At 43.6% G+C, this 15,599-nt stretch overlaps 1 protein-coding gene across 1 annotated transcript in view; it reads right to left on the reverse strand.

Moving 5' to 3' along the window:
* Positions 1–15,599, reverse strand: part of PKHD1 (polycystic kidney and hepatic disease 1 (autosomal recessive)) — a 272,152-nt gene that overhangs the window by 246,809 nt on the left and 9,744 nt on the right. Inside the window, exons 7-19 of the mRNA XM_009888974.1 lie at positions 14,237–14,311; positions 12,835–12,899; positions 11,849–11,888; positions 11,148–11,218; positions 9,158–9,259; positions 8,754–8,849; positions 7,509–7,644; positions 6,547–6,661; positions 5,163–5,438; positions 4,188–4,277; positions 3,145–3,238; positions 1,051–1,193; positions 104–234 (exon numbers count right to left, since the gene is read on the reverse strand). Of these exons, the coding sequence (XP_009887276.1) occupies positions 104–234; positions 1,051–1,193; positions 3,145–3,238; positions 4,188–4,277; positions 5,163–5,438; positions 6,547–6,661; positions 7,509–7,644; positions 8,754–8,849; positions 9,158–9,259; positions 11,148–11,218; positions 11,849–11,888; positions 12,835–12,899; positions 14,237–14,311 (1,434 nt within the window). The remainder of the gene's footprint in view (positions 1–103; positions 235–1,050; positions 1,194–3,144; positions 3,239–4,187; positions 4,278–5,162; positions 5,439–6,546; positions 6,662–7,508; positions 7,645–8,753; positions 8,850–9,157; positions 9,260–11,147; positions 11,219–11,848; positions 11,889–12,834; positions 12,900–14,236; positions 14,312–15,599) is intronic.

Here is a 15,599-nt window from a genome sequence, read left to right on the forward strand (position 1 = left end):
ACAACTTGTTCCATACAAATAAGAACTGACTTCTCCCAGTTTTCCTAGTACGCCTTCTTACCACGGAAAGTGACATGTCTGGAAACTACAAGTGTCTGGATACCTTTTGGAGTTAGTTTCATTGAAATCCCATCGGCAGGTGAGGTTCCTCTTCACTGAACGTAAAGAGACATTGGTGTAGGACACTGACATATGAAAAGCATTGCTCATATAGCCTTTACGTGCAAAGCACACCTGCAAAAATGGAGGGGAAAAAAAAAATCACAAATCAAACCACAGGCAACTGTTTAAGACCCAATTGCCTTGAATAGCACCTACAGAAGACAGTGCATGGCATCTGGGTGACCTGTGTGCTACAACCTAGTGTCAAACTGACCCCTTAGGCTTCAGTGGGGTTTTGGGGAAAAACATAGCTGGGAAGTACCAACAGGGATTTCAAGAATCTGGAAGAATTGATTTGATTTGCAACGTTTGTGACTGGTGTCAGGTGAGGAAATAAAACTGGAAGAGGTCTGTGAAGGGGAACTGAGAGGACTCTGGAAGGACTGCAGGAGGCTTTGGGGACAAGTCTTTCCCTCCCATCTGCTTCCTATTTCCCCAACTATTTGCCTGCCCCCAGGTGGTAAAGAAAGGGTGATAGAGTTGAAATCAAGACCTTTTTTCCTATTAAAAATAGATGTAGGAGATGAGCAGGAAAGTGCGCAAGAGTGGACCTCCAGACAACAAGTTTTTTTCCTTTTGTCAAGAAGTGGTCACCCTTGCAGCTTCCATCTTTTCCCAACACCACCCCACCTTTTCCTTTCCCTCAGCAAGGGTTGCATCCCCAGGAGTGGACAGCAGCCAGATGTCTTAAACAATATCTACACCTCCGAGATCTCAAATTATCCACCCAGTCAATAAAAGACACTCTACTTCATCCACAAGAACAGTCCAAAGACATGAATCTTTGTGGATCTAGAAATCTAAACAGACCAGATGAATCCATAACGCTGATTAGGCTCTGAGTATCTACTCCTCAGTGCAACCTACTCATCAAGAACAGCCACTTACATGTGTGTATTCAGTAAGATCATATCTTGGTGGAGTTGACAGGGAAGTTTTCACCAGCTGGATCGGTCTGTGAACACTGAACCTCCCGCAGAAAGGCTCCGTACCGCTGACGATGTGTCCTGTGGTAATGAAGCCCTTCATATCTGACAGAGATAAAAAAAAAACAACCAAAAAAACAAGAGAGTCTTGAAAATGATTCAGAAGACACCAGTGATTCATGAAAATACAGAAAGTGGGTATCCAAAGTTTGTCAAACAGTCCCACTCCCACCCCGGGTAAATGGTGAACATCTGCAGGGCAATTGTTCCCCAGCCTAAGGATGCCAAAAGATAGGAGGAGGGATCGTTAGATTACTGTTCTGACCATAAAACCTCATGGCAAATTACACCGTCTTTAGCCACATAGAGTATGTTTGACCAAATCCACCCTTCCTTTCCAGAAAACACTCAGGCAAAGCTGGAAATTGATGTATAAAGCGCAACAGTGAATTCACTTTCCCCTTTGGGATGTTTGTTCCATTCATTTATCAACAATGATGCTGAAAAAGTCCTAGGATTTCTCTTCTTCCTGGTACATAAGATATATTCTTCCATCAGTAAGTACTGACAATTCACCTTTTCTTCCAGTAGGAGAAATAGAGCCTGCCAAATGAAGCTAGTAGCAAAGTTTGAAAAAAGAAACAACCAAAAAACAATCAAAATGAGGTAGCTGTGGTTCTTTGCACAACAGGTGTTGGACCTGTTGAAATCTTCACTGGAAGAAACTATGGAGTAGTTCAGCTCTATTCAAGGGGAGATTGTGTAAGTACAGGGAAGGAAGAACCGCTGAAGGTAATTAAATAAAAAAAAACACCACTCAGGAAGTTGAGCTGAAAATACTTCCTATTTGGGGAGAATTAATGATGGATTATTATACGAAATCATCCAGTTTTTACTTTTCCCTTGGCATTCATTTGGGTTTCTGCTGCAGACAGGACAGTGGGTGAGATGGACCCCAGGTCTGAATGTAAGTGGCTATTCTTTTAATTTTCTGCCATCCATTCACCACAATTTCACCATTGTTCTGCTGTCTTTTAGTATTTTCTACATTTTACAATTCAAAAATTCAAGTTCTCCTTTGTTCTATTTGTTATATATCAAATTTTTATTCCCATTGTACTGTTAAACCATCATTGGCTTTTAGCTCAAGGTTTTCCTCTTTTTTGTTGGCAGACTTGTAGATTTGGGATCACATAATTAGATGAAGAATGTCCAATTGCTGTTCCCATTTTTTTTGGTTAAATCTTCTGTCCCTCCAGAATTGAGTTAATTAATAGCTTTCCTCTACTTGCAGGAATGAATCACTAAATATACGTATTACTGGCTGGGACCTGTTCCCTGTCTGTACTGAATTTGAGGATGTGATATGAGGTCTCTAGGCAATCATCTACTTTCTGGCACAGGATTAGTATACTATTATTGCTGTCAGATATATAAAATAGAGTAACTGTCTGATGTGCACAATACCTTTATGTTAGAAAATTATTATCAATCTTTTTTTTTTTTTTTTACAAAAGCAATTGATGTTTTGCACCTTGCCTGACCAGTCAAGTATACCACAGATATTTGCATTGTTTCACTTTCAGCCATCAAGAAACACTGAAAACAAAGTGTTCCAGAGTCAGAATCAGCCATTTCCACAACCTGAGCTGTAGCTATGAGCTACACCAGATTTGCTTCCCCAGCAGACATACCAAAACATGAATAATTTCACATGCCCCAGAACTTGCATTTTTTGTCTCTGCTCATAATGTCTGTAACAACCAAAATATATCACCTGATTTGAAAAGTGTGTTGCAATATGGCTGAGTCATGCAACGTATTACAGAAAGAAGCTCTCATTATTGCATTAATCATGTTGATTTTAATATTAGTTCCATGAAGTCGCCCATCAGAATACATACAAATAATGAATAGCTGAGAAACATAAATCTGTGTACTTAAACACATTAAAAACTTACATTTACCATCATTACAAGTTTCAAGTACATTTACTTCATAAAAGGAAATCAACTCTCACAGTAAACACTGCTTATTTGTCACAGAAGATCACTACCTTCTTTCTCAAAGCCATGGCGGAAAAGGATTTTAGCAGAAGTTGGCTCAGTTCCACATCCTATTGAAAGGATTTCCTCTATTGCTGTTTGCACCTTTAAAAAAAATAAGAAAGGGGAAAAGCAGTCACAGTACAGTGGCGTCTGGCTCATTTTAGCAGAAAGCTTCAACACACAAGTCATCACTGCATTTTTCGGCTAGGGACCAGTGTCAAGGCAGGTCTGACTAAGCAGGCAGCCAAATGTTAGAAAATGAAATTCAGCTGAACAAGGAGAATGAACTTCTAGGTCTAATACCCTTCAGGGGGTGTGAAGTATCCTTTAGGCATCTAGCAGCCTCCTTAGAAAGGTGCAGATTCTTTACATGAGCTATATCACAGCCTGGGCATCTGCATGCTCCTCCAGGCTCCACCAGCTGTGTTGACTCGATGTTCAACAACTATCATGGAGTTATCGCCCAGCATAGTTTTGACAGGGACCACCTACTGCATCAAGAGACTATGGGATTTTGAAGAAACCAGATCAGAGCTCCTGCCTGAAGCAAGAGCTGTACACTACGCATTCGGTCTTAGAGGAGAAGTCCAAGGGTCTGGTACCTGAAGATACCACATACTTCATTTCACACGTGACAGGCCAAGATAAGATGCTCTAATATGCTTAGAAAATACCTGGGAGTTAGTCCCCCCAAAAAAATGCCACTACGACACACTCCCGATAACAAAAAAGCACCCCTACATCATCTAACATTTATCTCAGCTTCTGCTGAGATATACTTACACTGATACACTTAACTGCTGTCTAGAACCAGAGCTCCATCAAGAGAATTTGCCCAGAGAGGTTGTTGAGGCCCCATCCCTGGAGGTGCTCAAGGCCAGGCTGGATGTGGTCTTGGGCAACCTGGGCTGGTGGGAGGTGTCCCTGCCCATGGCAGGGGGGGTCGGAACTCGATGATCTTCAAGGTCCCTTCCAACCTAAACCATTGTGTGATTTTATGATCAATCACACCCCAGCAGAGGACTGGGTGTCTGAGTTTAATGATGCCTACCTGGCGAGCTGTAGCATTTGTGGGAATCATTCTGCGGGATATGGTATTCCGGGAGATACTGAAACACCCTGTACCAGACACAGTCAACATCTGGCAAGGAAAGAAGCAAATAAATAAATGAAAACAGATACAAACTGCATGAGACGCACAAACTTCAAACCTGGTATCTTCTATTGAGGAGGGTTTTACGGCCAACATTTTGCCTCTTTAAGCCTCTGTAAATCAAGAGTCCCTTCAGCTGCTCTTAAACTCCTCTTGTCCTCCACGGTCTCTCCTGACACAAGCTTTGGGCTCTCATTCCTAGATTAGCAGGAGCACAAGGGATACATGACCTGTGCAGACATGCTGAGAGCCACAAATGGTCCCTAAAGCTCCTGACCTGTGGCTCTGAGGTTTAACCACCGGGACAAACTTCCCTCATTGCTGAGCACTTCACCAAGCTGAGAGTTTCTATCATCCCACTGAAATGTAAGATTGAGCAGACAACACATGCTTTCAGTGTGCTGTCACTAAGGGGAGGGGAAGTCATTGAAATGTAAGACTGAGCAAACACATGCTTTGAGTGTGCTGTCACTAAGGGGAGGGGAAGGAAATAAAACTGTTCCAAACTTGTATTAATTAGCATTAGTTAACAAGGTGAGGCATTAATGAGTGAGATGAAACCTGAGGGGAGTTAGCATTGCTTACACTTAAACACATTGAGTAGACTAAAGAGTCACATATGGCATCAATTGATGAGCACTGCATTATAACACAACCATAATGTTTACGTATGCCCACCAACGTGTGTAAAAGCCACGAACACCTTCAGCTCATGATGCCATTCACATCAACTGTCTCAGCAGGTTAAAAGCAAGGTGGGAACACACTTTCGTGTCCAGCACCGACAAAGCCTTTACAGTTAGGACTGGCTGCCATCTGTGTCAACTGAGTCAGGGCTAGTCCAGCTCCCAGAGTCAAGCACACAGCACTGACCTGCACTTCTGGAAGACGCAAGGCGTGAGCCCGAATTTCATGTCTCTCAATGTAGTAGTTGTTCACCACATGGGGATTCAGCCAAGTGTTGTGTATCTGGACTCCAACCTGCATCCCATTGCTGGGTGCCTTTCCATGATGCAGCGCTTCCAGGTAGTACCTCGAACCAGCAGTTAGCTCAAATTTCTGGGACTTTGGCTGCCAATGCTCACTCCAGCTCTTCACCCAGTTCTCAGACCACTCCCAATTGCCAGCAGGAAGAGAAGCTATTCTCACCTGTGTCCAGACCAACCAAATCATTCTGTTACAGAGACATTCCTCCAGCCCCAAAAGACACCACAGCTCCAAAAAAAACAGACTTGTGTTTACAGCTGATAGCAGTGGGTTGATGGTTGACACAGAATCCCAGACTGGTGGGGGTTGGAAGGGCCCTCTGGAGCTCCCCCAGTGCCATCCCCTGCCAGAGCAGGGGCACCTCCAGCAGTGGCACAGGATGGCGTCCAGGCGGGTTTGGAATGGCTCCAGAGGGGGAGACTCCCCCACCTCTCTGGGCAGCCTGTGCCACTGCTCTGCCACCCTCACAGGACAGAATTTCCTCCTCATGTTAAGATGGAACTTCCTGCGCTCAACTTGGTGCCCTTTCCCTCTTGTCCTAAACAAGGACACATTCCTTTCTATTATACAGGAAAAAGTCATCATCTGAAAGGGGATTTAGGGTTCAATACCACAAAGAAGATAACTCTTACGGCTGACTCTAACCCTAATAACAGTTCCCCATGCAACTTTTCATGGATGATTTCAGTTCTACATCTCATGTCCTCCAAATGCAAAAAAACGAACTATGCCTACAGCCTTCTTAGATGGGGTATGTTACCATTAGTAAGACCAGCAATGCTACCTTTTTTTTTTTTTTTAATAGAGAAGAAGTCCTTTATATTTCTACTAGCCCTGTTCAGTTACTTGGCTTAAGAATAGCCCAGAGAAACAGATCACCTTCATTTATAGCATCATCTCAGCTTTACGAAGAGAAGGCCCAATGTATTCAGAGGGCAAAATTTCAACAGGCAAAAAAAAGAGGCAAACTGAGGAAGTCAGACAGCAAACCTCCAGGTCCCCTTGCACAGTTCGTTGGTGATGTGCTGAACTAACAAAAAAGACTTCTGGAAAAGACAGAGTCTGGTTGCAAGAGTGAGTTTTTCATGAGCTGAGGAGCTGATAGGGCAAATGTAAAACATCAATTACAATCATACAGATTTCACTCTGCAACAGATTCATAATAAGAGCCAGTAATCCAATTCACACTGGGTAAATTCCCACTTGTTATGACCTTAATTAAAACCATTTCCTACCCTGATCTAATTTTTTCCTCTGCCGAGAGTAATACCTTATGTTCTGGATCTTGGGACAAACTTAAGTAGAGAGATGCCTGACCATCTGCCTGAATCCAGAAGGTGTAATTGTTGGTCTGAGGAGCCACAAAAAATCCACGAAGCCTGGAGCTAAGCAAAAGTAGAACATCCATGACATACAAAAGAGTTACTGCAAAAGATCCCCGGCCCCACACCCCACCTTCGCACTTACACTGAGTAACAAGGAAAGACTGCGAGACCAAGTTATAACAAAACAAACTCAGAGATTTTAAAACTGAAGGAATCTCAAAATGACCCTTTTTCACATTAAATGTCATTTATGCTTTACAGACGCTTTCAAAAAGGAAAAAAATATCCATGAAAATAAGTATGGTTTTGTTGTTGGTCACTCTTTTGTTCATTGCTTCTCAAGCAAAGTCTTAACCCTGAGCAGGCAGGAAAAGGCTCACACACACACATAAGATCAACTGAGAAAAACAGAGAAGTGATAGAAAAATGAAAACATTCATGCATATTGCACAGCTTTTCAAGGATTTATCTGAAGAGGCAATGGGCACCAACACACTTCAGATATTTTCGCAGCTTGAGGCAAATTGGTTTATTTCCATTAACTCTGCCCGCACTGCAGCTGCCAACATCAGCGGAGGATCTGGCCCTCCACATCTGGCTGGAGCTCCAGCCCAAGACAGCCCCGAACTGGAGCTCCTTCTACCTCCGCAGCAATTTCTTTCATGGTATTTCAGCACACGTAGGCCAGGCAGAGCAGAAATACTGAGTGAAAGCAAAAGGAGGAAGAATAAAACACTTTGCTGCATATTTTGAGCTTCAAAAGGACCTCAGAGCAGAGGGTTTGCTTTGATGTATAGGAGCTATGCAGTAAGGCTTTGCTATAAAGAGCTGTCAGGTGTTATTGCTACACCTTTCACTGCTAAAGGTGATTGCCATGGCTTCATCTCTTTTTAAGATCATCGAGTACCTGAAGGACTTCTTTGCCCCAGACAGAAATCTTACTGGGGAACTGGCATTAGGTACAAACTGCCATCTATATCCAGGACCTGCTTCTGTCAGATCAGAGGCGTCATCCCAAACTTCAAAGAGAAGCCCTCTGTTTCCTAGAAAGTTAAAATAAAAACGTTCTCAGTAGCAGCCAATAAAAATCCCAGAGCACATACTAGAATCAGTAGTGTAAGGAGGCAGGCCAGAACAGAAAATTTTAATAATAAATTGGCTCTTTTTTGCAGTCCAAGACAGAACACAGATCTTACTTTAGGGAATTTGTTCTGCCTTGAAATCCTCCACCAGAAAGAAGGGAAATCCGCAGAGAGCAGAGCACCCAACCAAGCTCACGTGTCTGCTCTTGCAGGAAAAGGTACTGAGATGACCCACAGTGAAGATGAGCTAAGCCTCATTTTAGCCACAACAATTTCCTGCTGCAATGCTTCACTCAAACAGCGTCCCCAGAACCCTCTGCAGTAGCTCTAGCTTGGCTATCCTTCCTCTAAATATTATCCGTACTTTTTTTCCCCTCATTTTCCTCAGCCCTACACACCAGGCTCACCTTCCTCCCACCATCACCCACCTGCAAGTGGTGGGCTGAGCTCTTCACCTTGCCTTTCCTTGTTATAGAACCATAGAATAATTTGGGTGGGAAGACACCTTTAAAGACCATCTAGCCCAACCCCCCTGCCATGCACTGGGACATCTTCAACCAGCCCAGGTTGCTCAAAGGCCCGTCCGACCTGGCCTGGAATGTTTCCAGGGATGGGGCATCTATCACCTCTCTGGGCAACCTGGGCCAGGGACTCACCAACCTTATTGTAAAATATTTCTTTATATCTTGTCCGAATCCCCTCTCTTTTTGTTTCAAGCTATTACCCCTTGTTCAAGTGCAACAGGCCCTGCTAAAAAGTTTGTCCCCATCTTTCTCATAAGCCCCCTTTAAGTACTGAAAGACCCCTCTAAGGTGTCCCTGGAGCTTTCTCTTCTCCAGGCTGAACAACCCCAACTCTCAGCCTCTCCTCATGGCAGAGGTGCTCCGGCCCTCTGATCATTTTTGTGGCCCTCCTCCCTACCAAACATAAGAGAAACTGGATCGAAACTGAAGCAGACAGCGTTTTGGAAAACTCTATTTCTTGGTTGCTTTCATCACCAAACAATTTCTGCCCTCCACTCCCATTTGAGCGTTTGCTTGTTTGCATCTTCAGTTATTTGAACACTGTACCTGGCTGGGGTGCACCAAGCCTCCTGACCTTGCCAACAGGCTCAGTGATGCATCTGATTTGCCGGGGGGAGACGTGCTTGACTTTACAGGGGACACCTGGCAGCAGGAAAAGGAGACAAATGTGCTGTGTGAGACTTGCAAAGACAACTGAGCCGCAGCATGAACCCATCTTTCTTCCAAAAGGGGTCAACACTTTGTGAAAAGCCTGGGCTCCTACTATCGAGCGAGCAAAACAGTTCATGCCCACAGTCAGAATAACTGGACCTTCCTGATGGAGAGTCCTACAGCTCCCGCACTGGTATCCATCAACATCAATTGGGTTTTGTCCAGGGCCATGAGCCCTGTATTTAAAAAAAAAAAAAAAAAAAAACCCAAACAAACATTTAATACATTTGTTCTCTTACCTGCAGCAGTGACCTGCACCGGCTCCTCAAAGAAATCCCCCGTGACAGTGAGATCGGTGCCACCTCCGAGACTCCCACCGGCTGGGAACACAGAGGCTATTTCTACAGAGGAAGGAAAAGGGGAATCTGAAAACAAGCCCTGGAAAGGTTAATCCCAGCCCTATTTCTGTCTGAGCCAGCGGTGCACTTGCACTGTTTCCAGCCGGAGCAGGCTCCCGTGAATGAAACAGGAATCCCACTGATCCTTCACGGGGGTTTTGGCAGCCACTGGGATTACACCAGGAATGAACAACAAGGATGACTTGGCCACATGACAGGTGAAATACTGTAAAGCTTGCACTGTTACTTAGCAGTGGCTGCATCTGTCATGCTCAGGTTGCAAGCTGGTAGATTCTGTACTACTGAGCAGCCCTGCAAAAAAAAAAAGGTGGAATTAAAACTGTTTTAATCCTTTTGACTGCGTGTAACTCTCCTCTCAATTTAGACTGTAGGTTAGACACTTTCCAATTGTCCTTTAGGGTTCAGGGACAAATGGATGTAGCTGAATATCTGAATGTCCACATCATGACTGCAAGAATCTTTTGGGATTTTATCTCTGTTATAATCATACCCTTCCACACTGGAAACCTATTTTTCTCTTTGATGACATTTATTTACTTTGCACTCATGTGTCCCAGTTTCACTACACAATTGTGTTTGTATAGTTGTGAAAAACAACTAATAAAAATATAAGGGTTGTCTTTCCAGATCTGCATTTTTCTTATTTTATCTGATATTTAAACTTTACTTTTACAGTATTGATTACTGTCAAGTGCAGTACTGTCTACTGGACAGATTCGACAGATCTTGTTTCTGCTCGTGCTCAGCCAATAGCCAGCTCCGTTCAGGGTTGTTTCACTTTACTGTGACTCAATTTGTAAATAAAAACTGACATAAAATTACCCATCTTTAAAAAAGTTACTTGAATTTATAGGTGAAGCAAATTGTATGCTATAAACAATATGCAAAAATGCATAAATTTATTGGTTATATTCTAAAAAAGGCAAAACAAATAATGCTCTGGTTATGTCTTGACCCAAGCTTCTCAGATATAGCCCATAAGGAACATTATATTAATTTCAACCAACTTAATGGCAAGAACTTGATGGGACCTCTCTGGGGACCTGTGCAGGTGAACCAAGTGGTCTTTTAGCTTGACTAAGGTCAAAGGCTGCCAAGTGCTCTGCAGTCCCTGATCCCCTACTTCTGCTTTAGCTGGTGGGCATATGGCCCTGATGAATCTTGGACACTATTTGCCCATGACCTTAATCTTGAGTGGGTGCTCAGGATTTCATTGTCTGCTGTCTACAATCTAGCTGGAAATATCACATGGAGGTTACTGTTGTTCATATACCTTAATTTATTTTTTTTTTAAGCTCATGGTGCAGTAACCTGCCATTCATGATTTATCCAGAACTCAGTCCTTGGAGTGGCTGAACATTATCTCCTCCTTGTTGTTGATATGGGATCTATCCCATCCTAAAGTCTGCATTTCTAAAATCTCAACTTTAACAAATATGCTGTGATTTAAGGGGGAATGGCCTCTCTAGATGCAACACCTCAAGTCTCCAACTGACCTGACAGGAAAAAGAACAACAATAAAATAACATCAACTCAAACCCTGCTGTATATACTGCTGTTCCCCGGCTGACTGTCTCAGGTTAGGCTGTCCAAAAGAAGAGTTCGGACATATCACTGTCTAAGAGGAACACTAACTCTCTGGGGATGTAGCCCGTGGCAGCACACCCAGCCTTAGCATATAAATCTGCTCTTTCTGAAATTTTTGATCTTCAGCTTTTTGTGTGGCCAAGCCCATACCAGGGGAGTGGCATACTCAAAGTAAGGACACAACAGGAATACATCATTGGGAAGAGCAACCTGGGGTCTTTTCTTAGACCATGCTGGGACTACCAGGAGCCATAACAGGCAGTGAGGTGGATCTGTGCAGTACCTGAATGCATTTGATACAAGAAAAGCTCCTGTTTGGCACTGACAAGCCAAGCACCTTTGTGTACCGTTGACCTGCAAGAGAGAGAAAATGCCTGAGACATCCTTGGCCATTTAAGTTAAAGTACAACTTTTTGCAGAGCTGGACACTCGCTCTCCAGAGAAACAGTGGAACACTTCTACAAGGACCAACAACACCTTTCACCAGCACATTGAAGCACTGATTCGAGACACTCAATTACATGGCCGAAACTCTTTAAGTGTTGTCCCATTGTACAGTATGGTTTTGACAGTGTAAAAACCCACTTGCACCTCCTTTACGGCTAAATTCTTTCCCATTTGGATGAAGATTTAAAAGCGAAGTGAAAGGCTTTTATTCAGCTTCAGCTTAACAGATGACTTATGATTTGGGCACTGAAGCTAAGGTATTAAAACCCCAACACAGAGATGCTTTGGGGGAGAAACATTCTCCCTTTTCATTCCTAATCTGATGATCACCATCTCAAGATAGCAAAACCTCATTTCTAAGCAATCACAGAATCACAGAATGGTTAGGGTTGGAAGGGACCTCTGGAGATCAACTAGTCCAACCCCCATGAAACACAAGAATCAGTAAAAAGTTCATGCACTTATCCTGGACCCAAGTGCAGCTGTGTTTGCATGCAAAACCACAGAAAAAGAAAGAAAAAAGATTCTTTTACTCACTTTCCTTTGTTAAACACCAAGAAGCTAACATTGTGGGACCCTGGAAGGGAGAAAAGTAATATGCTTTATGGCAGAAGCATGGAGGGCTCCATGAAGAATACATCCTACCAAACCTTGTCCGGGTATCCTGGGTCTGATTGTCCTCTCCTTGCATTTCTGTAACAGTGTAACTGTGCTGATTTCGGCAGCATGTGCAGGAATTGAACTGGATGTGAGCTTAGAACCTTAGATTGGAGGTAGACACTATACTGTAGCTACCTACAGTTATGTATCTGAACCTGCAAGCTAAATCTCAGGAGCAGGATTTGGTTGACTAAGGATAAGTATTTTGTGTCATGTGGATCCTATCTGACCTCACTTACTATGCTAGGAAGGTGTAGACTTCCTTCAAGGCCTCCATTATCTCTGACACCCCACTGGAGAGATCCCAGATATCAGTGTCTACATGAGAACTAGATATTAATTTATACTTTATATATTTAACTCAAATCATCTTCCCCAAGCAGGAAGCTTGCTGTTCAGACAAAGCCTTGGAAAGAAATCTGAAGTTTCCTCAGAGTGCTTGGAATCAAGGAAAAATGAGATGGATCCAACCTGCTGCCAGAGAAACTGTGAATAGAAGGGAGCATCCAATTTATTCCTCTAGTAAAGCCATAAAGGGATGGCCCACCACATACAAGAAGGATTAAATTAAAAGGCGTAAAGTGAGCAAAGACCCCAAATCACATTCTTGCTGCCACCAACGTCCGCATCATGTCATGGCTTCACCTGAGCACTGCACTTTTTCTCCAAGGCTGTGCATCCAGCAAATCATGGCAGTTGTTATGCTGAAGACTGGTAAGCCTTGAGACGAAGCAGGTTTTGTGGACTCAGCCCTGAGGTGCATTCCTAACTTTGGAGGCAGAGCAGGAACTCATGATTGACACCCTCTCTCTACCCTCTGGAGCTGCAGGAATAACCCATGATTTTCATCCCTTTTCACCAACCTATATGGTTCCCTTCCACCCGGCACTTCAGGGTCCCAAGTCCATCCTCTGCATGAATAGGGTAGCTGTGGAGAGACAAAGGACTTCACTGAGCCTTGGGAACAAAAAGAGCGAAATACAGTGAGAACCATCAAAGAAAAGATGTGGACTTCCACAACTAAGATAGTCACGCTTGGCTGCCTTTAGAAACAAAGCTGAGAAACAGGTGAGATGGGAGAGGAACAACCTATCTCCCCACTGATGATCAAGTTCAGCATCTTAGGAGGATGCCTCCCAGGAACACACAGTGCTCCAGCTTGACCCCCTTACCCTTATTTCCAGAAGCTGATCCTGTCAGTGACCTTCAGAACCCCATTTGAAATAAAAGCTGAGGGCAGACAATTCTGGGCACATGGTGAGGATCAATAGGAGGACAAAGGCGTTTCCCCTCTACTTGCTCCTCTGTATGCCCCTAATCTGTAAAAAGGAGCAGGTAGCAATTAAACCAGATATGCTGGCATTGCTTCAACCCTCTGGAGCCAAGGAACGAAGCAAGTCCCATCATCAGCTCACATTTGCATACAAGTACCCCTCTTGGGAGCCAGGAGGAATTTTACATTGCAATAAGAGGGCCCACTGAGGACCCCAGGAGGCTTAGCACTGACTTCTGTGGGAGCAGGTTTTTTTCCCCTTGTTCCCCGTAAAAGCAGCCTTCTTTTTGCAGGGCTCACAGACACTGTGAGAAGTGCATCATTCGTAAAAGAAACGCTGCTGCAGAGTCCATGTTTTTCTCTGTAATTCAACAGTGTGCAAGAACCAACATTCTAAAGGGTCTCCTGCAACTTACAGAAGACAAGGACTCATTTATTGGTATTGATGTACAGTTTTGGGGTCCAGGCATCGAAGCATCTGCCATGTGAAATTTTTAGAGATTTCCTTGCCCAAATTGGTCCCAGGTCAGATAATCCACCTTTCAAATTAGTCTCCATATATGACTGAAGACATTGTCTTGCCCAAATTGGTCCCAGGTCAGCTAATCCACCTTTCTCCATATATGGAGAATATATGAAGAATCCATAGTCTCCATATATGACTGAAGACATTGCATTGGCCAGGGTCAACAGGGAGTTTGGAAATGGCTATCCTGTTTTGGAGTCTAAAGAGTTGAACGGAACAGAGGTGGTCAGAGCACAGAGTATCATCTCTGGGCAGAGAACAGCCCCTGGCCCTGCCTGGTTATGGCTAGAGCCACAGCACTCCCCCCCACCTCACAGACCATATGGTCAACTCCCCATGGTCCCTCTCCATCTGAAGTCAAAGCAGAAAAGCTTCTTCAAAAGCCAAGATATTTTTTTTTTTTTTTGTGCACAAACTGTGCTGAACCCTTGCACCAACACAAACCAAAGGCAAGTCAAGAACTGACATGTTTCCAGCTCGCCTGTCAGCAAAGGAGCAGAGACTCATCCATCCATCTCCTTCTGCCACAAGGACAGCTGGCCTAGGCGAAAAATAAACAGGAAAGATGAGAGATGATACAGCAAAATTTCATTAATGAAATAGTGATCCTGTTAAAATCAGCAGCCAATATTTTCAAACGGGACAGGAATTTCCCCTCACTTGTATCTAGGATTTATTAGCCTCCTAGAAAACTGGACAAACTCTAATCTCTTCACATGCAAAGTATATTCCCCAAATACTGCGGGAACTGCACCTCTGAAAAGACTGCGGCACAACCATCTTCGACACCCATGCTAGCTCTGAATGACCCGATACCTCCTCCCGGTAAGGAAGGGTGGGTAGCGTGAGCCCCAGAAGGACTATACCCACCCTCACCCTCCAGAAGCAGCCCAAGTGCACCATCATGCTCATATGGCCATATTGCTTCAAGGTGCAGCTCAGTCATTTCTTTGTTTCATTGAGGAAAAACACTATCAACCACCTCCGTTAGAAATCACCTAAGCTCCTAATACCAAAATTTAAGTATCCCCACCTTAAAGAACCAATAAGGCAAGGGGCAGCTTCCACTGGGGAGGAGGAATCAGGTAGGAGCAATAAATTTACAGTAATTAGCATCATAAGCAAAGGTTGGCAATGATTCTTTGAGAACTAACAGGCAATGAAGGAAAATACACAATTAAAACCTGTAGTGCAAACACTTTGCTGTGACCCATGCTTCAGAGTGTAGTTATACGAGGTTTTATCAAGAGTTTGCTTTTATTAATACAGCTTGCTGGTGTTGAGATGCCTTTCCTTTTAAGGATGAATAGAAAAAAAATCAATGCTGCAAAATGTTTGGTTCAGCATTACTGGACCGTAGCATCCCATACAAAGCATGGAAAAGGGTGCAGAAGACACTCGGAAGTATAAAAAATTGATTATTTTTTTTTTTTCTTCAAATCCTGAACCAGCATGACTGGGTGACAAACTGCTCTGACTAAGTCCAAGTCTCCACCTGGTACGTACTTACTAACCCACCAAAAATGGGCAAATTAATCACATGAAGCTATGATGTGACCCTGTTTGGTATGCTAAGATTTTGAAGCCATTTCCTTTTCGGTTGTCATGAGGTTAAACTGTAAATGAGTAATCTATCCATGGAGCACGCAGGCACATCCAGCCTGCAGTCAGACAGAGCAGCCTTTCTTCCCACGGATCAAAGGTTTCACAGTTCCACTAGAGACAGGTAAAACAATAATTAATATCGAACACAGGATGCTAATGTGCATCCAGTGAGCAAAAAAGTAGGGCTGATGAATGGGTGCAGCTGGTACAGCAGGACTCTGCAC

Source organism: Charadrius vociferus, unplaced genomic scaffold, assembly GCF_000708025.1.
Source record: "Charadrius vociferus isolate BGI_N301 unplaced genomic scaffold, ASM70802v2 scaffold317, whole genome shotgun sequence".
NCBI lineage: Eukaryota > Metazoa > Chordata > Aves > Charadriiformes > Charadriidae > Charadrius > Charadrius vociferus.